The 23,948-nt window shown below is 52.5% G+C and overlaps 6 protein-coding genes across 6 annotated transcripts; 3 read left to right on the top strand and 3 right to left on the bottom strand.

Moving 5' to 3' along the window:
• Positions 1-225: 225 nt before the first annotated feature.
• On the top strand, positions 226-8,137 carry GT037_008033 (rho gap domain-containing protein; the record flags this gene model as incomplete). The annotated part of the gene is made up of 7 exons (XM_038933080.1): positions 226-4,066; positions 4,122-4,912; positions 5,421-5,425; positions 5,682-6,256; positions 6,305-6,916; positions 6,978-7,061; positions 7,113-8,137. The coding sequence occupies 7 exons, from the start codon at positions 226-228 to the stop codon at positions 8,135-8,137; spliced, it is 6,933 nt and encodes a 2,310-aa protein (XP_038784581.1).
• A 799-nt stretch (positions 8,138-8,936) lies between these two features.
• GT037_008034 (heme peroxidase) lies at positions 8,937-12,446 on the bottom strand (the record flags this gene model as incomplete). Its single annotated transcript, XM_038933081.1, has 4 exons — positions 8,937-9,940; positions 9,997-11,462; positions 11,513-11,933; positions 11,990-12,446. 4 exons carry the CDS (start codon positions 12,444-12,446, stop codon positions 8,937-8,939), a joined length of 3,348 nt encoding a protein of 1,115 aa, XP_038784582.1.
• Positions 12,447-14,437: 1,991 nt separating this feature from the next.
• Positions 14,438-16,787, top strand: GT037_008035 (uncharacterized protein; the record flags this gene model as incomplete). The annotated part of the gene is made up of 7 exons (XM_038933082.1): positions 14,438-14,792; positions 14,843-14,880; positions 14,973-15,086; positions 15,134-15,168; positions 15,220-15,877; positions 15,926-16,693; positions 16,746-16,787. 7 exons carry the CDS (start codon positions 14,438-14,440, stop codon positions 16,785-16,787), a joined length of 2,010 nt encoding a protein of 669 aa, XP_038784583.1.
• Positions 16,788-17,033: 246 nt separating this feature from the next.
• Positions 17,034-17,511, bottom strand: GT037_008036 (uncharacterized protein; the record flags this gene model as incomplete). The annotated part of the gene is made up of 3 exons (XM_038933083.1): positions 17,034-17,277; positions 17,350-17,430; positions 17,483-17,511. 3 exons carry the CDS (start codon positions 17,509-17,511, stop codon positions 17,034-17,036), a joined length of 354 nt encoding a protein of 117 aa, XP_038784584.1.
• A 1,701-nt stretch (positions 17,512-19,212) lies between these two features.
• Positions 19,213-22,506, top strand: GT037_008037 (high affinity glucose transporter ght1; the record flags this gene model as incomplete). The annotated part of the gene is made up of 7 exons (XM_038933084.1): positions 19,213-19,229; positions 19,281-19,374; positions 19,426-20,608; positions 20,662-21,001; positions 21,439-21,688; positions 21,819-22,181; positions 22,234-22,506. The coding sequence occupies 7 exons, from the start codon at positions 19,213-19,215 to the stop codon at positions 22,504-22,506; spliced, it is 2,520 nt and encodes an 839-aa protein (XP_038784585.1).
• Positions 22,507-22,902: 396 nt separating this feature from the next.
• On the bottom strand, positions 22,903-23,685 carry GT037_008038 (uncharacterized protein; the record flags this gene model as incomplete). Its single annotated transcript, XM_038933085.1, has 2 exons — positions 22,903-23,466; positions 23,536-23,685. The coding sequence occupies 2 exons, from the start codon at positions 23,683-23,685 to the stop codon at positions 22,903-22,905; spliced, it is 714 nt and encodes a 237-aa protein (XP_038784586.1).
• Positions 23,686-23,948: the final 263 nt, after the last annotated feature.

Genomic DNA, 23,948 nt, shown 5'->3' on the forward strand with positions numbered 1-23,948 from the left:
TCCACCAGTCTACAAGCCCAAATCTCTTCTGTTCCGGCTGCTCCTTCTGACGGAGACTTGTCTCAAGCTGCGCGGGACGCCCAGATGCTGACGAGACTGCTGAGCGTGGCAGCTTTGGATTCACCAGACACTCAGAGCGTCACCGAAACACTAATCCCCACTAACTATCTGCTATACTGTCGACCAGATATCCCGGTCGTCGGCTAGCCCGTTTGAGACTTGAACATGGCGGCGACGAATACAGACATGCATATGCTTCAGGAAAGACCAGCGGCACATCACATCCCTCAGCACCAGCCGTCGTCGCCTTCCCACTCTCTATCCTCGCCGTCGCTCGTCGAGAGTATTCGCAGCCTTCGCGACGATTCGACGCGCCCACACAACGTGCCGGCCACTGCGGACGAGCAACACCAAATCCGAGCACGTCGCAAGCCCGTCCCGAGTCCGTTGTACCCAGCTGGCAATAACGGGCTCTCATATCAGCAGTTGTCCTATCAAGACTCACCACGCTTTGACGAACCGCGCAGTCCGCGCGAGAAGCTTGACGCATTGCTTGCGGAGGAGCAACATCATACCTCGCCCATTCGCCCAACCAAGCCAGCGCATCCGCCTACACCACCCAACGTTCCCACCCCAAATTTCACGCAGCCTTCGAGGCCGTCTGCGTATGCAAAACTCCGGCAGGTGTCGTCACCCACGCTGTCCTCGGCTGGAATTTCCCCACCAGCGTCACCCGTCACCATGCCTCCACCATCGCGGCCGAACCGGCCTGAGACGAGACCGACGGTGCCTGTCCGCAACCCGTCAATAGATTCAGCAGCATCGTCGCTATCTTCGACCGCCTCTCAGAACCGCCCTCCTGCCAACCATGCGACGCGACCGTCGCAAGATACGAGCACGGCGAACCCACCAGATATGGCCGCTCTGATAGCCACAGCAGGCTCACCAGAGGCTGCGATGCTGGCATTGTGGAAGGAGAAGCAGAACACATCCAGTCACAATGCGCAGCTCTGGCGGCTGGTCGAGAAGCAACGGTCCATGATCATTGGGCTGCAGAAAGATCTCGAGCGCGCATTGAAGGACAAGGACCGCTACCGCAGGAAGTTCAAGGAGTATGCTGAACAGGTGCCACCAGGTCCTGGCTCACTGCAGAAGTCCGACACTTTCGACTCGGTCGTGGAACGCGAGACTAGCCAGTCGCCAGCCCTCAGTGAGCCAGCTGGCGAGCCCGCCAGGCCCAGCGACTCCAAAGCAGGGGAGCACAAGATATCGCCCTTGACACAAGAGCACCCCGCGCCACATCTCATACCAGACTCGCAATTAGCGACCTCGCCGTCTCATTCCACCGCATCGAATCTGTCGTCAACCGTGAATTCGCCCACCGACTATTCCGTACAACCCCTTAGCCTTGGTAGCAAAGGTCTCGGCCTCGACGCCACATTGCTGCAGCCCGGTGATGCTGCTCAACCTCCAGAACAGGCCTCGAAGCCGACTACGCCTCCCCAGAATAACTCAGATGTGACAATAGTCCCAAGTGATTCACAGCTCCAGCCTCCACAGATATCGCTGATCCAGGCCACGCCTGTCATTGGTGGTGACGGTTTCGAATCACCTCCCAGAAAGACTCCACAACCTCTGCGCAAGGCCCCGCCAGCTCCGCTCAACCTCTCGAAACCCATTACGACTAGCGCACATCTCCACCAAGCTGTGCACGGCGACGATGTTGATTCAGACTACGATGATACATTGGAAGTGGACGAGATACCTGTTGTGGAGCTGCGGGGAAGGAGGAAGACTCGGGAGGAAGACGATCGAGTCCGCGAAGCTATGTATTCGAAAGACGAGGAAGCTAGAAGCAAGTCGAAGAAGAAGAAAAGCGAAAGCAAGAGCAAACAACAGGCGACGCCATCTGAAACACCAGCAGGCGATCAACCTCAGGCGGTCCCGGTTCCCCTTTCGCCGCGTCAGTTCAATGCGCTGCAATCGGGCCTTCCACTCTCTCCCCGTCACCCACCTGCCAACTCTCTAAATGCTCTTCTCAGCCCTGCCAACTCGGATAGTTCTATGATGGCCAACCGAAGTGTTGCATCGCCACTCATGAGTCCAGGACTTCCTTCCAGCCCCAGACCCACCGATAGGCCACTAGGGTCACCATTACCAAGAAACCCTAAGCAGTCGATAGCATCACCGCCCATGTCGCCAACTACCACCAGTCAATCAGCTGGACGGCCGGTACAGCAACAAGTTCCTCTCCCGCCAAACACACCTCAGTCTTACCAGTCACCTCCAGTCAACCAGAGTCAACATTCTAATCAGCTCCGCAAAGAGTCGTCCACAGGCCTCTTGACAGTACCAGGTGCGCAACCTAGTCCAGAATCGCCATCAAGTAGCCCTACCTTGAACGACGTTCCGGATGCAGAGCATGTCTATCGTGGACTCGTCTCTGACCAGTACCCTGGACTCTTGCTCCCTCCCAACGCACTACCTTCTATTCAAGTCAAGGTCTTCTCATCCCGCCTTCGGCCGTCACGCATGAGCATGCTAGCTCCTAAACCACAGGAGGAGGACCCTGTCTTCATTCTCGCCGTCTACGCTCGTTCAGACAACAAACAGCTATGGCGTGTGGAGAAAACGATTGCCACGCTACCCTCCCTAGACTCTCAGCTGAGGTCCATGTGCGATTTTCAGGGACAACTCCCAGATCGTGGTCTTTTCGGGGGTCATGCTCCTGCCAAGATTGATGCTCGAAGGGTCGCGCTGAACCAATATTTCGATACTGTTCTAGAAACCCCTATGAACGAAAAGACAGCCTTGATTGTGTGCGAATATCTTTCCACTGATGTCATTGGCGCACAAGCTGGTGACAGACTGGCCCCCGAGCCCACACCGGGTCCAACGGTGTCTGTTCAGAGAACGCAGCGCAAGGTCGGTTACCTTACTAAGCGTGGCAAGAACTTTGGGGGCTGGAAGGCACGTTTCTTCGTTCTGGACGGCTCAGAGTTTAGGTACTTCGAGGGCGAAGGTGGTGCGCATCTGGGAACGATCAAGTTGCAGAATGCACAAATTGGGAAACAATCACAACAGCAGTCAAACCAATCGCCACAACGAAAGGATGACTCCGAGGACAATCAATATCGACATGCCTTCCTCATTTTGGAACCAAAGCGGAAAGACTCGACAAGCTTAGTTCGCCATGTGCTGTGTGCAGAGAACGATGAAGAGCGAGATGCTTGGGTTGAGGCGCTTTTGCAGCACGTCGACATACCAGATGAAACTTCACCAATCGAGATTCGTGTCCCCTCTGCCACACGTCTACAAAAGCAACAGGCCAGTCAAGACTCAACGCGCTCGCAGCGGAGAGACAGCCCTGATGTGGCAGAGCAAGATCGCTTACAGGGCCTCAGCTATGATGACGCCGTTCAAGCTCAAGCGCCTGTTCGCGGTCCCAACCACCGAGACATGATGGTGGAAAAGGCTTCACGAGGCTCCCCCAAGGAGTCATCTTTTCACCAAGACAACTCAGGTCACTATCCTGCAATCTCCGGACCTAGCAATGGAACCCCAATCAAGGACTCTGAAAGCTGGGGCAGCAAGTTAATGGCGGGACCCACGGCAGTCAAGGATAAGAAACGCAGTATATTCGGCTTCAGAGGTCGCGGCGGTTCTTCCGACCTTGCGCCAGTACAAATCAGCACCCCACTGCAGTCAACCACGGAACATCGTCTACCCCCGGGCCGCAGTGTTTTTGGCATCCCACTTATGGAAGCTGTAGAGTTCACACAGCCTGATGGAGTCAATGTAGCGATACCAGCTGTCGTTTACAGGTGCTTGGAGTACCTCCGAGCGAAGAAGGCGATTAGCGAAGAAGGCATCTTCAGGCTTAGTGGGTCAAACATTGTCATCAAGGGCCTACGCGATCGATTCAACAACGAAGGCGATATCAAGCTGCTCGACGGGCAATACTACGATGTTCACGCTGTTGCGTCGTTACTGAAGTTGTACTTGCGGGAACTACCGGCCTCTGTTCTAACTCGGGAACTCCATCTTGATTTCCTCAAGGTTCTCGGTAAGTATTTGGCCTTGAAATTGATGAAAATAGATAGTTCGCTAACACATTGTAGACATGGACGAGCGTAGCAAGAAGATCCAGAGCTTCAACGTGCTTGTACACAAACTCCCTAGGCCCAACTTCGAGTTGTTGCGACACCTCGCATCGTTCCTGATTGAGATTGTGGACAACTCAGGAGTGAACAAGATGACGGTGCGAAACGTCGGCATAGTGTTTGCACCAACTCTGAACATCCCAGCTCCGTTGATATCTTTCTTCCTTACTGATTATACCGATATTTTTGGTGCTGCTCTTGACGAAGCCAGCTCTCCGATCCACGAGATTCGGAACAACACGTCTCATTTAGGGGACGATGCTATTCGATCCCCAAGGAGGCAGATGTTTTCTGATCTCCCAACGCCTGCGTACAACGAGACAACGTTCCAGCAGCGTATGGATCGACCGCCTCAAGGCTACCAAGGAAACAGCGCTCCCAACTATCCACCTCCGCAACCTCCACAGCAATATCAGCAACAGCAACAGCAGCAATACAGTAACCAGCAACAGCAGGGTCAATATAGTGGCTACGACTCAGGCTTCATTCCGATGCGCCCCAGCTACGACACCCCAGCCTACGATCAACCTTATAATTCTGGAGATGGCTACAGTAGCTTGAATGGAGTGGTACAATCGAGTGGAGCGCGCGAACAACGGCAACGAAAACGAGAGAGTAGCATGCTCCTCATGAACATGGGCATGGGTGGCCAACGCAAAGGCTCGGGTGGACCAAACGGGCAACAACGCGGAGATGGACGATACGATCCACGAATGTACTCGCAAAACAACACGCCCAACCCCCTAATGGTACGAGAAGAAACAGCATTCGACTGAGTTGAAGCAAGCCTTGGACTCGGACTAGGCCGGCGAACAACGAACAACGATACATGAAGGGATGTGTATACCAAGATTTGTGTTTAATTTTTGGATTCTTAATTCAGGACCACGGACTGGATCTTTGGTTTTACTTTGGGCTTGGTTTGGTTCTTTCTTTGTTTTTCCTGCGCGTGTCTTGTAACGGAGGTATTTTGCCCAGCGATACCAGGCGTTTTTATGGACAGGGAAAGCAAACAAACGACTCGCGAGGAGTTGTGTGTCTGCTTTTTCTCCGTGTTGCATACCCCATCGCCCTCTTTGAATTGTTTGTGCGGCAGCTTGGCTCTGGCTTTAGCGTGGCGCTTTCTTGCGACGTGTTTTTGGTTTCTACCTTCGCTGAGATATCCTGGTTACTTTTGTTGTTACATGTTTGGCGTGGACATGCTAGACGAGGGTTCTTGTATTGCCCATGTGAGCGGCTGGTTGGCTATGCAAGTAGAGTATGTAGGTACTACCCATGGAAAACGAATTGAATCTTGCAAGGACGTTTGCAGTCATGGTATTTGCGTGTGGGGTTCGTGATGGGATGGCGTCGAGCGACGTGGGTTGGTTCGGGGGGCTAGCGGCTGAGCTTGGGCGTCGAGGCGCATTCGGGACATGGACGCATCTTCCTCCTTTGCGATTGACGTACTTGCTTGTTTGAGACACAAGTCTGGCGGCACAGGGATAGCACAGGCACAACTAGGGGAACCAGACACAGAGCCGTCACCGTCATGGACGACAAGCCTCTGCCTCTGCGCGCCGACGAGCCCGACTCTCGAAACAGCCTACGACACATTCTGGCCGCAGACCCCCAAATGGACGACTCCAAGCCCGACGCATCCCAAGCAAACACGCCCGTCCCCGACGAGAGCGAAGCGGGCGGCGATGCGCCAGATGCCTCGCGCCCAGCCAACGACCACGACCCGGCCCGACCCTACTACACGGCCACGACGACGACGACGCGCCGCAATGCCAACGGGAGCGTGTCGTCCGTCTACAGCGGGAACAAGATCAAGCACCTCAAGAAGGACGATGGCATTCCCCTGTGGCGCAAGGACATCCAGTTCGACTTCCTCAAGCTCGTCTTCGAGGACGACAAGCGCGTCTTCACTAAGCAGTCGGACAGCACCAGCGGACACACCTTTGCTGACATCTACCTCGATGCTATGGCCAAGAGCAGCAAGTGCAGCAAGATCCTCAAGGACAAGCTTCTGACCGAGCGCCCGGCTGCCATCAACATGGCCATGGTGTGTCTGCTCGTCAACGTCGGCCGCATGAACACCACCCTCAACTGTAGGCCACCTGTGCGACTCTTGACACCTCTCCTCTAACACGCCACAGTCTTTCCCGAGATGCGCGCCCAGCTACGGACCTACCACTCCATCCCCTCCCTCCAAGCCCACCAAGACCCCAACGCCTACAAACAGCTGCAGGATGCGCCGCGCCTAAAGTCCATCCTCAAGGGCGCGACGGAGGACCAAGAGCAGCCCAGCACCATCGAGGAGATCATGGCAGCTTCCATCCCGCGCACCAACCCCGTCAACCTCATCTTTGTCCTGTCGCAATACGCGCCCAAGATCTCCGAGCTGCACTTCTTCCCGCCTCGCGATTTCTTCGACCTCGTCATGCGCTCTAACCTGAGCAGCAAGAGCAGAGCCACTGCCTTCTTATGGCTCATGTGGTGGTATCTCGAGAGCGACTTCACCAAGGAAGCCGCCGAGAAGAATCCTTTTGGCCCTGGCCAGATGGGGCCCGCCGACGACCCGACTACAGCCGAGTTTCCCATCAAGTGTCCGCCTTTCGAGATACTTTCGCCCGAGCAAGAGTCCCTGGAGAACGTCGATTCGGTCGAAGAGAAGACATTTGGTGAGATTAAGCGCAAAGAGAGGACTGCTATATTGGCAAGCGACATGGCGCCAGTCGTCACAGGCCCCAAACGGACCAACAAAAAAGGTGAGCACTCCAACCGGCATGCGTTTCGCCCCACGTCGGACCAATTCTAACATTTCTCAAGGCTTCAATCAAAACCCCGTCTTCTCAATAGCCGCCGATGACGGTGCTTCGACACCTGGGCGTGACAGACAGTCGCCATCCCATGGTAAGTTCCATACATTTGACTCCTGAGGCGGTACTCTTCTAACATCAACAGGTTCTGCACGAGGACGTGGCAAGCTTGCCAAATCCATCATCGAACGAGATTACCCCTCAGACACCGACCGAACCCGCTCAGCATCACCTCCTAACAGCGTCTACAATACAGCAAAGAAGGTGGCTACGCCCAACATGCGCATAAACACCCTCCTCAACGAAGACGGCCCCGCCTCATCTCCCGCAGCCAAGGGCCCTGGCCGCGGGAATTGGTCCCGCAACCGCACATCAGGGATAGGCGCTGGAGGAACACCAGCAGCACGAAGCTTCAAGACCAAACTCGACGCACCAACTTCGCAAGACGGCCAGTCCCCCTCTGCATCTGCGCCCACCTTCAACGGCCCACACGGCTTCTACCTCCCACTCAACGGCTCCGATCCGTCGCACAAACGAACCCGTCCCCTCACACAACACCAACTCGCCGTCGAGCAATACCGACGACGGCGCGTAGACGTCATCCTCGACCGCGGAATTCGCATTGAATACGCCGCCGCCGCAAAACGCCGTCGCAAAGCCAACCCCTTCATACGCAGCTGGATCCGCTGCAAAGGCATGGCAGATGGCTACGATACAGACGAAGAATCGCATGCGCAATACGCCCAACTCTCCGACTACGAACTCGGTACCAAGACCCCGCCGCCCATGCCCTCTGGTCTCGTTCCTTTGGATTTTGGCGGCGAAGTCAACGACCACGGCGAGGAATCTTACTACCGCGCTAAGATGCTTAGTAGGGCGCTGCGTCGTCTAGATCGCTGGGAAGGGGGTGGAAAGAGTGGGTCTAGAAGGAGGCTCAAGGGGGAGAGGGGCAGTGGGCTACCAGACGTTAATGAAGGAGGGCGACCTGTTATCGGCAGTGAAGATGAGGATGATGAGGACGAAGATGGCGACTTGATGGATGTGGATGAGATGGAGAGGAGGGAGGCGTTGGAGGATGAGAGTGCTGAGGATAGCGATGACGATGTTGATATGGAGGGTGAGAGGAGGTGGGATTCTAATACCCTTCCACCTTTACCTAGGATGGCATAGATCATCATGTGGGCTTCTTGGGCTGTTCCAGTCTTGGGTTCTTATTCTTTCTGCAGGACGAGGAGATTTCATGTATCAATATGTTGGATTGGGAAGCATGGCGTTATGTGTGACATGTATAGCTGTCGGAGGATTTTTCACCAGCAAAAAAGATTATTTTACTCGGTGTATTTTGTTTGTCGTGGCATTCTTTCTGAAGCTTGTTTGTGAGGGGAAAAGAACGAACCATGGTATCTTATCGTTTCATTCGTGATTGTAGTGCTATATATGCATCGACAACCTCGAACAAAGAGTACTGGGCTAGTAAAATTGGACTTGGCAACAAGTTAACACCTGATGCTTGATCCGTTGATTGCACTGTTCGATACCCTGTTATCTGGTGGCAAGACATCGTTAAGGCGAGGATAAGTAGCAGAGAGCACGAAACATGGTATTGCTAGTATGCTTCACTTCGACCATTCCCTTGACTCTTAGATCGCAATATATATCACGCAAGACTGGAGGTTTACCTAGACAAGCATGCAGCAAATCAATTTTACTACGCTAGGACTAAAGCCAAACTAAACGTTCAGTGGTATCATCACGATGAGGATTAGCGACCAATTTAACATATAAACTCCCCTCCTTTGTCTCTTATACTACCCTGTCTCTCCCATCTTTCAACACCCTACTCCCTTGCACTCCTACAACAGAACACTCCAGCCGATCGTCTTCGCAGATCGCTTGAACTCGAGGACAGCGACCACGACGACACCGACGGACGACTTGCACCCGGACGCGGATCCGGCCCTGGACCTTCCTAAGGCGCGATCGTATAAGCATTCCCATGCTCATTATCGCCACCAGCGTTTGCATGCCCATTGGAGGCATAGTTGACATGGCCATTAGCCAGCCCATTCGTATGTCCGTTTGTAAGCCCGCCTGTGGCATGGCCATTCAGTCCATTAGCAACAACATCCTCACTATCGTAATGCAGACGCAGACTTGTCGGAATAGGACTCTCCTTTGAAGTAGAATCGAGATAATGCCGCATCGTGATGCCCGCGAGTTTATGCTCGGTAACGGTAAAACGTCCTTGCTTACCGGGCGCGCGACGTACGTTTGGCAGTTTGAACACTTCACGAAGCGTGGCAGCGAGAGAAGGGCCGACAAGGCGCGCGCCAAAGCAGAAATGTAGACCGTGGCCGAGTAGAGTGTACTCTTTGAATGGGCGGTGAGGATCCATGATCTCAGGGTTAGGGAACGCCACGGGATCCATGGCAGCCTTGGACGTGGCAATGAGGATCGTGTGACCCTTTTTGATGGACACGGGGCCACGGACACCGTCGTTGACGATGATGTCTCGGGTTGCAACGCGAGGGAGACCAGGAACCACGCCCACATGGCGCATACCCTCGTAAACGAAACCTTGTAATTCGCGGTCCGATTTTGCGGGATCCATGTGCGACAGTTCCACAATTCGCGCCTTGTACTTTTCGTACCCGGGTGACAGGAATAGGTCGATCAACAGACTGGCTTGCTGGGTCAGGTTTCCGGCCACGGGTGCTCCCATGCCGATACAGTCGCCTACCAAGTCGCCAATGGGCAGCTTGGTGTCGGCAAGGGCGTGGTAGATGCGATCAGCGTGTGGACCTACTTCAAAGGCGGAGCCCTTGGCCATCCAATCTACTAGGCCTTCAAGACGCCCTGTCTGTGTCTTCAGGTGGGTTTCGAAGATCGAACGAAGTGGTGCTGCGGCTTGCATCGCGCCTGCTCGCAGTTTCCACTCATTGTGTGGCATTATGTTGAAGGATTGGTACATGACTAACAGTTGATTAGCGGGCTGTTCGTGATCGGAAATGGCTCGTGTTGTAACTTACATAGAACAAGATATGCGAGAAACGCTTCGTGGATAGAGAGTAACCCTCTAGGTTGCTCTTGTGTCTTCAGCGGAAGTGCAAAACGGTCTGCAAGCCAGAGGATTGGCGTAATGTTGGTAACATCGCGAACAATGTCGATACTCATTCTGCCCTTGGCGCCTTTAAGTGAGTTCTGCTTGATGAGTTTGCGTACGTTGGCCGTGAAGAACTCATCAATGTTCTTCTCAAAACCCTCCTCGAAGAAGACCTTATGCAGGATGTTGGACCGCTCGTCATGCTTCTTTTGCTCGTCCCATCCGATCATGAAGTCATGTCCAGCCGTGCAGTTGCGAATAGCTGCCTGGTACATGACAACAAAGTTCTCACGGTCCTCGAACACTTTCTTGCAACCTTCTTGCGTCTGGACACTGATGATGTCGTAATCGCTCGGAGGGCGCCTGAGATCATACTGTTCAACCACCTTATTGCCTGTGAGAATCTCTTTAGCTGCTTTGGGCGTGTAGAAGGGCAGCAGCGCGTAGCTGGAAGTTCCTTTGAATCCACCTGGGAGACCCTGGAAGAGCAGCTTGGGAAATACGCCGCCATATGCTCCTGGTGTACTCTCTGACAGCAGAGCCGCGCCCCACTGCGTAAGAGTGTTACTGTTGAAGTCGTAGCTCAGGAAACGGTCACCGCGGACTAATGCAACAGCATCGTCCAAGATACCTCGACCAGTTGTCTGACCGGGACAAACGCCACTTCCTGGCATAGCGGGCTTCGTGCACTCAGCCATTAATCCCGGATAGAGTTCCATGTTCTCCATATGACCATACAAAAGCTCGGCTGCCCGCGCCGTCTCTTTGTCAGAGCACCAATCCTCGAATGTTTCGTACGGCTTCAGATTAAGATACCGACGAAATTCGTTGAGTGTGCAGACATTGAACATCTCACGAGCTTGTAACTGACCCATGAGATCAACAACCTTGAGACTGGCTGGTGTACCGTGAGCACCAAAAGCGTGAGCAGGTTCTTCGATGCAGTCTTTGATCAGCTCTGAGAGTTGAGCATCGTTGAATCTGCCATCGGCTCCTCGCTGAAGGCCTCCGAAGGTCCATTCCCAGGGCTTCTTGTTCATCAAGTCGTGACCGTACACCTTCATAACCTTGTGGAACATCTCGATTGTTACATCGTCGATGTGACGTAAGTCGGGGAAAACGGAACGGATGATTTCTTCCATCCAATTCTCGTCGGCAGCACTGAGAGCAGCATGCCAGTGGTAGAGAACAGCGAACTCCACGGATACATGACTGCCAGTTCCGCGCTCGACACGTGTACCACCTTGTTTGATCTCTTTACCAAGATCGAGAGACCATTCTGAGTTGGCTCGTGGTGTGTTCAAGATGGCAGCGACGTAGTCTTTCAATACGACTGAAGCAAAAAAGCCAACGTTGATATTGCGAGTAATCTGGAAGATGTCCTCGTCTTGCCTAACAAAGTGTTAGACCCATTTAGGGAGTGGAAGGTGTTTAAGACTTACCATTTTCTGCCCGCCTCGTCTAAACTATCCCACGGCTTATATTTGCCGTCCTCGTTCACTGACAGTAATGATTCCGCAACATGGTTGTGGTTCCTCGAGAACATCAAGAGTACAGCGACTACACCAGGAGGCATCATCATGATGCGCTCGGAGGCGATAGAGTCTGGATATATAAGGCCATTCTTGTATGTTCGCACGCGCGGCTGCTCCTTCTCTGTGTTGCCGTACAAGGTGCTGAGGTCAACATAGCTCGAAGTCTCGTTGATCCAAGGGTCTGTCCTAGAGGTTTGGAAACATTCGTGAATGACGATAGTTGCGAAAGAGAAGAACAGGCGATTGAGGCCAGAGGGATGCTCGCGGAAAGGCCTATCGCGCTTGAGGAGCGCCTCATACACGTCTTCAACGTCGGGCAAGTTTGGTCCTACAGGTAGTTGTCAGTCCCAATTCGCAAGTCTGTCGCACGGGGGGATTACTTACCTTTCGGTTTAGTCGGAGGCACGTTGCGCGCATACGGCGATCCTGCCTTGCCCATCTCAGGGTTGTGAGGATTGTTTCCTGAGCCGTCGTGCTTCCGGTATCTTGCTGAAGGTCCAGCATGTGTAGGCGTAGGGTGGGGCAGGTCATTCCAGAGCATGCTGATAAAACCGTCTGAGACTTTTGCACTGAGACCGCTGTTCAAAGGCAGTCCCTGTAGCATCTGGACTCCCTTCTCAAGAAGAAGATCTTTATCGTCCAAAGGCTCGCCTGATGCCAATGTTGTAATAGCGTCGAGAGCGAATTTGGCATCCTTAACACCGAGACCTCTAATGTCGCTGACAATGCCGGTCTTCTGTTGGTTCTTCAGCCCGCTCGCGGCTTCCGCCGTTCTGCCATCGCTTGCTTGCGTAGGCTTTCTCCTGATCTTTCCGATCAATGTTTGTATCTGACTAGGCATGATGAATAGTTGTGCGAATAACCATGTGGAAAGGAAGGGAATGAGCAGAATTTGAATCCCACGACGGTAGGGAAGTCAGAAAGTAAGTTCAATGCAGCTTGCTGTTGATCTTGGAAGGCGCAATGCTCCCCACACGAGAGCTTGGCCATGGCAAGCAGCGACGAGCCAGTCCCATGACGACGATCGCTAGCAGCTTCGGTGTGTTGATCAGCATATGCGCTTGGCGAACAGTGTCCTACGGCTTCCAGTGAGGGCGGGTGAACCCATGCATGCACCAGGGCGGAAAGAGTAGCGTCTTGATCTTGATATTGTCAAAGCTTTGATAGCTGCAATCATGTGAGTGTTGATTGGTCATGAGCTACTCCGTGGAGGGTAGCACTAGACGGATGTTGCGCTACCTTCACTGGGAACTGACAGAGGGGTGTTGAGTAAGTCCAAGAGACGATCTGTGGGCAGCATCGATAGGACCCACAGCGTAGCAGCACCATTGGCCCCATTGGGGATGGAGCTAGAGAGGCCCACATGTGATGATCCATGGATGGTTTTTGTAACATCACGAAGCATGCTCAAAAGAAATGTGTATGCCGCACGGGTACACCTGTCACGTTTCAGGCTTCAGCACCCAGTGATTGTCTAGGGACCCGTCGTGGTATGATTTTGGTAATCCGATGCCAGACTGGATGTGCGCTTTTGCACAGGTGGCGGTCGACGACGTGATAGACAGAAACGGCGACCTGATCTTGCGACCATTCCAAACAGAGACGTAGATGAAAGCCACAGATGAACTTTCAAGCGATCGGCATCCCGATTAAGCAGCCTTCGGCTGAGTAGTAGAAGCAACCCCTAGCGCTTGTGGGCCCGGAATTGACCGATCCTATTTCCCGGCGGCTGGTCGCGCATTCATCTGCTGGCGAGTGAACAAACGAAAAGGAGTTTCAGCTGATGCGGTGCCGGTCAACAACTGGAGCGCGAGCTTGCAAATCTCCGAGTAGGGTGCAGTATCGAGCTAAGTACTAGCATCCGCAGTCTGTGGCCTACGGCCTGTCCCGAAGCCGTAAGGTTTACTGTCCGGTTCATCCAAGACGCCGGTGGTGGTTGCGATGAGTGGGAGGTGCGATCGATAGTCGAGAAGACGGGAATCGAGACGGCTCCGCACGGACTATGACCCACAAGTGATCGCTCGCAGGGTAGCGCCAACCACCTCTAAACGACGCGACGTGCTTTTCCAGCTCATATGTCGGCGAGCAGACCTACACCAGCAACTATCCTCTGATCGGCACAGCTGTGTTGAACGCGCACGCTTATGAAACCAATAGAAGTTGACACGATTGTGATTCCCTGCACCGCACTCAGCATTAGCTTACGGGGCTTCTCTGTTGGAACGCGTATCATTGCGTGCATCGGTTACCCTCAGCCAGGATGGTGGCCGGAAAACGACATTGGCTCAATCGCGGTGAAGAGGTCATTTAGATTTCTTTTCTACGATCAAATACGGTAGAAGACGGGGCAGCATGCGGTGCATCTGTCGTGTCTCCTGTCAGCCAACGCTGCAACATATGTGTTGCTTCCACATCATCTACATAGACACTTGAAGTGGGGGCGTGGAACAGTGCATGGTAGCTAGTTTTTATCAGCCATTCCAAAATCAATGACCTCTGTAGGGCGGACGGCACTTCAAAAAGATCAGCGGCTCCTGATTAGCGGCGGGACTACTCCGAACCCACCACACGCGACATCGACATGTCGATAGGCGAGCGTCTTTGCAAGCTGCATTAGCAATGGCGATCAATATCTTAACGTGACCTGATACGTTCGGAAGCTTTGGGAACAGGCCGGAGGGGAGCATGCGTCAGTTGTGTTAGGCCACTGCATCCGATCCCCGCGATGGTAGAAATCACTTGGCTACCTAATGCTTCGCAACTGCTTCGTTCTAACTACGAAGTTGCTGCCCTCTCAGAATCCCCTTCCTGCTCGAGTTCCACGTTGTCAGTATGGCGCGTATAAACCCAGAGCAGTCACGCCTCCCTAGCGTCTCACCCCAGCTTCCCGCACAAACACCTAACAACAACCCTATGGATTACGGAGCAGTATCGCGACGTCCGAATCATGTGACCAAGAAATTTGTCCTGTGCTTTGATGGTACAGGTAACAAGTTTTCGGGTACAGATTCGGATAGCAACATCCTGAAGATTTATCGCATGCTCGATCGCAATGGGGACGATCAATTTCATTACTATCAGCCCGGAATCGGCACCTACGTTACTAAAGCCAATGGATCTATGACCCGAACAGGCCGATGGGAGAGGTTTCAGTCGTGGTATGCGAAGGCAAAAGACAGCGCGATAGGTATGTTCGATCGGACTTGGCTGCCAAGCATGAGACCTAATCTAGGATAGGAACTTCATTCGACCAGCACGTTATGGCAGGATATAAGGTTAGTAATTAACTGCATGAAACAGAGCAGCAGCTCCGGTTGATCGCTTGAAGGAGCAACCATAGCGCATAGCACTGACACGCTTTGGACAGTTCCTGATGAGATACTATACGCCTGGCGATGACATATTCTTCTTTGGATTTTCACGAGGTGCCTACACAGCTCGTTTCCTTGCGGAGATGCTCGATCACGTTGGCCTTCTCTCTGTAAGCGCTTGTTCACCATATATCAATAAGTTTCTAACGTGCAACAGGCTGGAAATGAAGAGATGTGCCAGTTCGCATGGAAGTAAGTACAGCCTGAAGTCCTTGTAAAACCCTCACTTACACTTTTGGTCAGAACATTTCAGAAGTGGCAATGTCGATTGCCGGAGGAGAAGGGTAGCAAAAGCCGCAAGTCTGGCGAGAAATCAGAAAAGCTAAAGCTTCTCGAATTCATGTGCGCGTTCAGGGAGACATTCAGCCGCCCTGTCAAACCCATACGCTTCCTCGGTCTTTTCGATACAGTCAACAGCGTGCCTGCATTCGAGAATGCATGGATGCAACGAAGCAGGTTCCCGTATACCGCAAGAAGCAGTGCGAACGTCATACGTCATGCGGTCTCTATTGATGAACGGCGTGCAAAGTTCAGACAAGATCTCATCTCACAAGAGAAGCCAGACAGATCAATGCTTTACAAACACCGTCATCACAAGCATCGGCAGCAAATGAAGGATATGATCCACAGTGATCATGAGGATCATGATTGTGACGAAAAGTATCACGAGGAACATCAGGATAGAGGTCGGCGGAACACGTTAGCACCGCCTGAGCGATTCAGAGATCCACATGAGACTTCAGGCGTGCGCAGCCGTAGCGCAGACCGCTCACAACTGGATGGTGTTCATGGCTCTGCTACTCCTTCAATGCGATCGTACGATGTAGCAGGAACATTTAACTCTCAAGACGAGGATGGCGAGCAAGACATTCAAGAAGTCTGGTTTCCAGGGTGTCATGCAGTGAGTACATTTTACCTGGGATAGACCCTCAAAACTGACAATGCGTAGGACATTGGCGGAGGATGGCCTCTCGGTGACGATGATGCAGCCTTGAGTCACGTAGCGCTGGTGTGGATGGTGCGCGAGGCTCAAAAAGCTGGTCTCGACTTCGACGAAGACAAGTTGGAGGCCCTGAGCTGCTGCCATGAGGAACCTACAACCACCGTTTCGCGAGCCCAAAACAACATACCGATGATTGCGATTGATCCTGCATCACCCTCACCAGTCATTCCACGCAAGAATTCGGATGCGCCATCCATGGATACAGCAGGCTACACTGACGACGACAACATACTTTCGCATCACCGTGAACACCCAAACACACACTTCCATAAACACCTCCACAGCGCCGCAACTAAAGGCCGTATCCATGATGTTCTCCAGTTCAATAATGGCGCCAACCGTTTGGGCGTCGTCTCGTGGAACATAATGGAGTATCTACCCTTTCGACGTATGGATCTACAAGAAGACGGAACCTGGAAAGCAATCAGATGGCCTTTGCCTAAAGGCGAGACCCGTGATATACCCGCCGATGCCGTTATCCACAGCAGCGTGATTAAGCGTATGCGCGCAGACCCAACCTACCGTCCTGGCAATCTGATAGTAGGTGGTGGTGGGAGAGGTGTCAGGCACGCACCCAAGGACATGGGTATGGGTCAATGGGTTGTCGCTTGTGATGAAGGCCACCATGTAGGCGAGTGTTTCAAGCGCAGACACCCACCTGAGAGGACAAAGACAGACGAGATGGAGCAGCCTGCGTGTGATGGTGGTATGCAGGTAAGCTTCCTCTGATCGTGAATACCGAGAAGGCGGAACTGATTTTCAGTAGGGAAATTACTTTGCTGGCCGCAAGAAGTCGACTGTCATGTAGACCAAGACACTAGTCCTATGCGCCGCTTCTACCTAGATAGTTCCTGAACACTGCTTCCAATTTACCCCGCTTCCAATCTGGACGTCTTGAAGCCGATGCTCTTTGCTTTTGATGGTGTCATATAGTGAAGTGTGTTATTGAGATTATAGTGACGTGCATGCTGTACGGCCTCGATACATGATCATTTATATCGTCTTTTCAAATCTTCGCTCATCTACCCAACATCTTCTTCAAGGAATCTTGTGCTCAAGCCTTCTGCGCATCATGACCCCAGTTCTTCAAGCTCTTATAGCTCTTACTATCGGTGTCTTTCTTCGCCTTCTCTTCTTGCGCAAGATGCCTCTTGCAATATGCTACTACCTTGCGCATGTGATCGATGTCTTCCTGGTCGTATTTACTAGCTTCCTTCTTTGGATTCTTCTGCAAGATGGCAACAATTTTACGGCCTGAATCATGACCGATTGTTTCGCCTGAGCCGTTATCCTTGGACCTGTAGGCGCCTTAGAAACTGTGTATGCCATGCAATTCGCAATGTCAGCATTGCATTAGGAGGAGAGTTTACCAGCCGGCTCCCTCGGACTCTTCGCTGCCGAGCCAGTCTTGTAACTCATCTGCTGACATGTTGACAAGCTCGTTGAATTCCCTTGGGGCGCCGTAAGCAGTTGGCCTCGCCACAGTTCACACAAGCTACTCACTCAATTACGGTTTCATTGTCCTTGACCATCTTGCTATGTGTTTAGGAATCGTGATAGGTACTTCGAAATGAGTATTGTCCAGTATCTTCTTTGCAGAATATGCTGTCGACGTTTCCCAGTTCGATATGCTCAATCCGCTCTTCAGCGTCGTGATGTCATGACATCACGACCACGCCCTAGCGCTACTGATGGCGCCCAGCCCTGGGGCACCAAGAAACGGTCGCACGTGACCTAGCGGAGCGCGTCGCGTCTCGCAGTTGGCATGAATGTTCCTCACGCAGCCAGACATTGGCGTAGGGATATTGGCGCAGTAAAGGATACGAAGACTGCATCAAGCCGTATCGTCTCGCCGCATTCTCGATGCAGTCTATACTACATTCAGCACCAGAAGCTGGCGACCTCTCGGGTGCGCTAAACTGTATGGAGCGGAAAACTGCGAGAGTCAGATCTGAAGCAATTTTGACGTTGGACTGTGTGAGCTATAAATCCAGCCGGAGGTCGCTGTCGTACGAGAAGTTACTGCAATGTTGGTTTCGTTGTTCCATCTCCAGCTTTCGTCTCCAGCTTTCGTCCCCAGTGCTTACTACTTAGTGAGAAGTTTTCTCCAGTCTCCGCAGCCTCCGCAACCCCTTCTTCTCCTCACCACACGCAAGCTCCCCTCAAAGTTTTCACACCCACTCCGCGATGTGGGAACTACCGAGATTACGGCCTCACTTTCTCGTCCGCTGCGGGTCGGGCATGCCAAGTTAATGGAATGTTCTTAGTGGCTTCCTTGAGCCTCATGTGGGCCTCCTGCACCAGTCCGAACCAATCTGTCGCCGCAACCTGGCTTACGTTGCACCCAAAACGGGTCCCTCGCTATACCTGACCGGAGGAAGACTGCAAGCGATCGGAGATTGCGAATCAAAACAAGCGCTGCGACAAAGCTTATGCCGGTTCACGCGGCATTTGTTTAAAGAGTCGGAGGGATGGTCGGAGAGAGACTGGTGTTGAGGTTTGCACAGACCTGGATGGGGTCGTACACATCTCCATCATCCCCACTGCCGAGAGAATCTGTCGCATCTTGAAGTGAACTATCTTCACCGACATGGGCCCGGCCGAGGAATACGCGTCGTTGAGTCGACATCCACAAGTCACGCGACTATCAATAGGTTCTTGGGGATCGGCTGTGCGGCACAACGGTCCCTGAGGCTCGTCGTTGTATGCCATGCATCTGAATGCGGGGTGGGTGTCAGAGGCGTTCAAATCGCATTAGCAGAACGTCCTGTACAACGCCTACCGTCAGATGAGCATGCAAGAACACGATCCGATCTATATGAACTCGAGGCTGTGTATTTTTTTTGGGGGCACTTCCCGGAACGTCGGGCGGATTTGGCTTGGCCGTCGAATCGCGACCAGCTTCCCCACATACACGCCCCTTGTCCCCCAGCGGCTGCGTCGCATTGACAAGCCCACTACTGCAGTTTCAGAGCCCCCGGATGACTTCTGTTTGGCTGTGGAGGAGGACAAGCCAAGCTTGTAAGGCCGCTCGCGCGCAATTTCGCGTGACGGCGTGGCGCGTATGACGTAGGGGCCCCGGAGTCGAAAGCTCGGCGCGATGCTGGGCATTACCGCATAACGGGACACGGGATTGGAATTGGCATCGATACTTAAGAATGGATGTGTACCGGACGAGTAACCCCATCTTGCTTTGAGCATCAATCTTCCCGTGCTCAAGTCATCTTACAATCATGGGTTTGGGCAAAGTGTAGGTTTTGATCCGATTGAAGTACGCATACGGTTGTGCTAATTTTTACAGTGCTGTCAAGATACGCGGCGCCGAGTGCGGCATTGAAGCCATCATACTTGGAGTGATTACTTCGATAGGTGGTTTCCTGTTTGGTTATGACACGGTATGTACCATATATGCTGTTTCCAATCGCTCAACGGCTTATTCAAGATAGGGTCAAATTTCAGGAATGCTCATCTTTGAGGATTTCATCCAGCGATTCGGACAGGACCAGGGCAATGGCGAAAAGGCTTTCAACCCCACGATTCAATCCTTGCTCGTTTCCCTCATGTCCATCGGTACCCTCATCGGCGCACTTGCTGGTGCCTACACTGCTGATTGGTTCGGTCGTCGACGCAATCTGACCGTTGGTGTGGCCATATTCGTTATTGGCAACATCATCCAGGTCACCGCGATGACCACCTGGGTACACATGACAGTTGGTCGCATTGTCGCAGGTCTTGGTGTCGGTATCCTGTCTATTGGCGTACCAATGTACCAATCTGAAGTATGCCCTCGAGAGATTCGTGGTGCCGTCGTCGCATCTTACCAACTCATGATCACTGTTGGAATTCTCATCTCCAACATCATCAACTACGGAGTCCGCGACAACCCAGGCGAGGATAGCGACGCTGCCTGGAGGATCGTTATCGGGTTGGGAATCGGCTTTTCCCTTCCTCTTGGTATCGGTGTACTTTTTACACCGGAGTCTCCAAGGTGGTTGGCGGGTAAAGGACGATGGGAAGAGGCACGCATGTCAATGGCCCGTCTTCGAGGCCTTGTGCATGACCCCAACCACGAGCTGGTCAACTCGGACTTCAAGGAAATGGAGGATTCCATCAACGAACAACAGAGCGCTGGACAAGGTACCTGGATGGAATGCTTCACTGGCCAGCCATCCGGCATTCCGCTTCTTGCTTACCGAACCCTTCTCGGATGTGCTCTGCAATTTTTCCAGCAGTGGACCGGTGTCAACTACTTTTTCTACTACGGAGCGACCATCTTCCAATCGGCAGGTATTGACGACCCTCTCCAGGTTCAACTCATTCTTGGCGCTGTCAATGTGGTCATGACCATTCCTGGATTATGGTTCATTGAGCGAGTTGGTCGTCGTGTGCCTCTCGTCGTTGGTGGTCTGTGGCAAGCTGTCTGGCTGCTGATTTTTGCTATCATCGGTGTCGTGCTACCGCCACAGGACAACCCGGCCGCCGGTATTGTTATGATTGTCGCTGCTTGCATGTTCATCGCAAGTTTCGCCTCTACCTGGGGGCCTTTCATTTGGGTTATCATTGGAGAGACGTTCCCACTCCGCACTCGCGCGAAGCAGGCCTCTTTGGCTACTGCTTTCAACTGGCTCGGTAAGCTATACATCTTCAACACAACAAATCTATTCACTAACGCTCCATGTTAGGCAATTTCATGATCGGTTTCCTTACGCCGTATGCTGACGACGGTATCGGTTACGCCTTCGGTTTCGTCTTCTTCGCATGCAACTTCGTTGCGGCAGGTATCGTTTACTTCTTCGTATTCGAGACCAAATCATTGTCTTTGGAGAATGTCGATATCATGTACTCGGACCCAAACATATCGGCTAGGACCAGTAAGAAGTGGGTCCCAGCTGGATACATCAGCCGTAACGAACGTGACGACACTTATTGGGAGCGTCGTCACAGTGTTGTTGGTGCTACTGGTGCTGCAGCATCCGAGAAGGTCGGCGACAAAGATGTTGATACTTCGCCTGAGAGGGGCATGTCAACGCACCACGAGAGGGTTTAAATATACTCCCATGGTCCAATACAGGATATCTTTACCTAGGCAGTCCCAGGTTAGAGACGTTCTCGCACTGTCGCTGTCTTCTAGCGGCTCCTCCATTTTAGCACTGCGCTACATACCGCCAAGAGGCGTCCATAATTTAGACTTATTCGATTCCAACACATTAACAATTCGCTGCCTTTATGATGTGAGAAGCTCTTTTGCATTCCGGAAAGGTGCCGGCACAGCCACCCCTGCTAATTTTAGCGTGGCGCATGTCACAAACACAAGCGGCAACGCGTCAGCTCCACGTCTTCTCTCCAGCCACTCTCCGCTTTCAAACAACAAGATACAGTGTCCTCGCTCGTTTTACACTTCTGCCGCTCGATATCCAGGATTCTCTTCTGCTCAACTACGAACACTGAAATACCGGAAGATACGAATACGGAGCTATGCCGCCAGCAGTACCACTTCACAACACCAGCAACCTCGCCAAATTAGCGCGTCGGGCCCTGGTCACAGCGGGGCCGGCTGTCGCTTCGCAGGCCTCGCATCACTTCGAGCGTCGCGGATTGAGTGTAAATCATACTCAAGGAGTTACGCTGGGTGTTATTGCTGCATATGTTGTTGTTATTGCGTTGTTGTGGAATTTACCGTATGTGCGATGGGTGTTGTGGCCGTTCAAGGTATGTACACCGTAGTAGCCCTAGGGGAAGATGGCCTGGAATTGAGATCATCAGTGTGGTTGATGACCGGGTTCCTTGAGCTTGCAAAATCAGCATAACAGGAGACATGGATGGCTGATTGAATCCACAGATGCTAGTCATTGCCTTCCACGAATTCTCCCATGCAATAACGTCTTGTTGTACTGGCGGGCGAGTAGAGTCAATCTCTCTTGATCCTCATGAGGGAGGTGTGACGCACATGCGCGGCGGCAAGCAATTCATTACTCTACCTGCTGGCTACTTGGGGTCTTCGTTGATCGGCGCTTTGCTTACCTTCTGCGGCTTCAACATCGTGGCCTCCAAAGTAGCGAGTATCGTGCTAGGCGTGTGTTTCCTACTGACATTGTGGTGGGCGAGAAAAGACTGGTTGACGATTGTGACTATTCTACTCAGTGTAGGGTTGCTTGTGGCGTTCTGGTTCATCGAACATGGCGAAGCGTTGAGGTTCATGGTCGTGAGTACCCTCTCTCATCCCTTCGAAAACCCTCGAACTAAAAACTTTCCAGCTCTTTATCGGCGTCATGTCTTCTCTATACAGCGTGTGGGATATCTGTGACGACCTCATCCTCCGCAAGGTTAATTCTTCCGATGCCAGCGTCTTCGCCAAGCGGTACGGCGGGTCATCGCAATGCTGGGGCGTCATCTGGTCACTTGTCTCGTTGATTTTTATGGTTTGCGGAATTCTCGCGGGGTTAGCAGCCTTCAAACAGAGTTTTGAACAGCAAGAGAAGGACAGTCAAGACTTTATTCCTACCGTACGCATGATGATGCGGGTATGAGATTTGATCTGAGGACATGACATAGTATGGACGGCTAAAAAATATGTATTTGGACGGCACCTGGAGATCTGAAAAAACTTGGTTGGCGATGATATACCCTTAGATGCGCGTAGTATTGAGCTTTATATCGCTCAGATCGTTTCACGACAGCGGAATGGCATAGCATTCACCCCTCAGTGGAAAAAAGAACAGGTTTCTATGCGGATCTAGTTGAGCTCAAGAGTCATTCTCGTAGGGATGATGACTACCGCTGTTAGACCGAATCACAAGAAAATCGGGGTGCAACTCTAATCATCACCACGTGTCGAATATCCAAACCGCCAGCCACTTTCATCAACAAGGCGTACATCCGCTCCACATCCAATGCAGCTCCTTCCAGGCGTACTTCCTGTCAGCTTACTCCCTCTCAAATAATCCGCTAAACGCGTCCTTCAAAGCCTCCTTCACACTCTCCAACACAATCCTGTCCTCGCCACACTGTCTCTCAACTTGCAGTAAAAGCATATCGTGGACCGCGCGACCCATCTCATGGTCCTTTCCAAGCGATTGCAACCTGCTAGCCAACACTCTCCATTGCAAGACCTCGTCTTCCTTTGCTTCTTCCAATTGCTTCTTCGCAAGCTCGCAATCTTCGTCTCGCTTCAAAATCGCCTCGCGATAGATATCAGCGTCCTTGCGAGACTCCTCTAGCTCTTCGTTGGCAATGTCAAGGGCACCTTTATGGGCACGGAGCTCGGAGGTTTGGTCGCGATATGTGGCTTGAAGAGAAGTGTGGGAGGCGAGAGCGGCGTGGTAACGGTCGGTCAATCTGCAGCATTGAACACAGAGCAACTTGATCTGGTTGCTGCTGTGGGTTGATTTGGCTTTCTCGGCTGCCAGCTCTTGTTTTGTTCTTTGAAGTTCGGCCTTTTGAAGGAGAAACTCACGCTGGAGGATAGAGTGTGCATGAAGTTGGCGTTTCTAGCAGAGATTAATGACCACTTCAAACTCGGGTATACACGTCGCTGTCAATATAGTGTGTTTACTTACAGAAGAGATTTCAGTGGTATGTTTTGTCTTTTTGGATGCGGGCTCTGGGGACGATTCCTGTGCCGGCCGCTTGCTCGTTCTTGGATCTGTGGTCGGTACCATCAGGCCGGGGGACTTCAGCAACGCGACTTGTCGTTCGAGCTCGGTCATGTTGACTCGATCACGGCTTGGACTCATTGGACCGTGTTGCTAGTAGTTCGTAGAGCAAGGTCGAAGTTGGTGCGAAACAGACCAAGGCACAGAGATGCAAGATATACGTGCGCCAGTTCTTCATCTCTAGGTGACTAACAGTTGATCGTGGGTCACATATCGAGTGGGTAGCTTTGAAACGGCAAGTGAATTGTGATGGTGGCTTGCTAGGAGATGACTAAAGGCAGGGTGAAGCGTGGGTACCTGAGTTCTAGCCAAGATGA

The sequence above is a fragment of the Alternaria burnsii genome (assembly GCF_013036055.1).
Source record: "Alternaria burnsii strain CBS107.38 chromosome Unknown 693, whole genome shotgun sequence".
In the NCBI taxonomy this organism is placed as follows: Eukaryota; Fungi; Ascomycota; class Dothideomycetes; order Pleosporales; family Pleosporaceae; genus Alternaria; species Alternaria burnsii.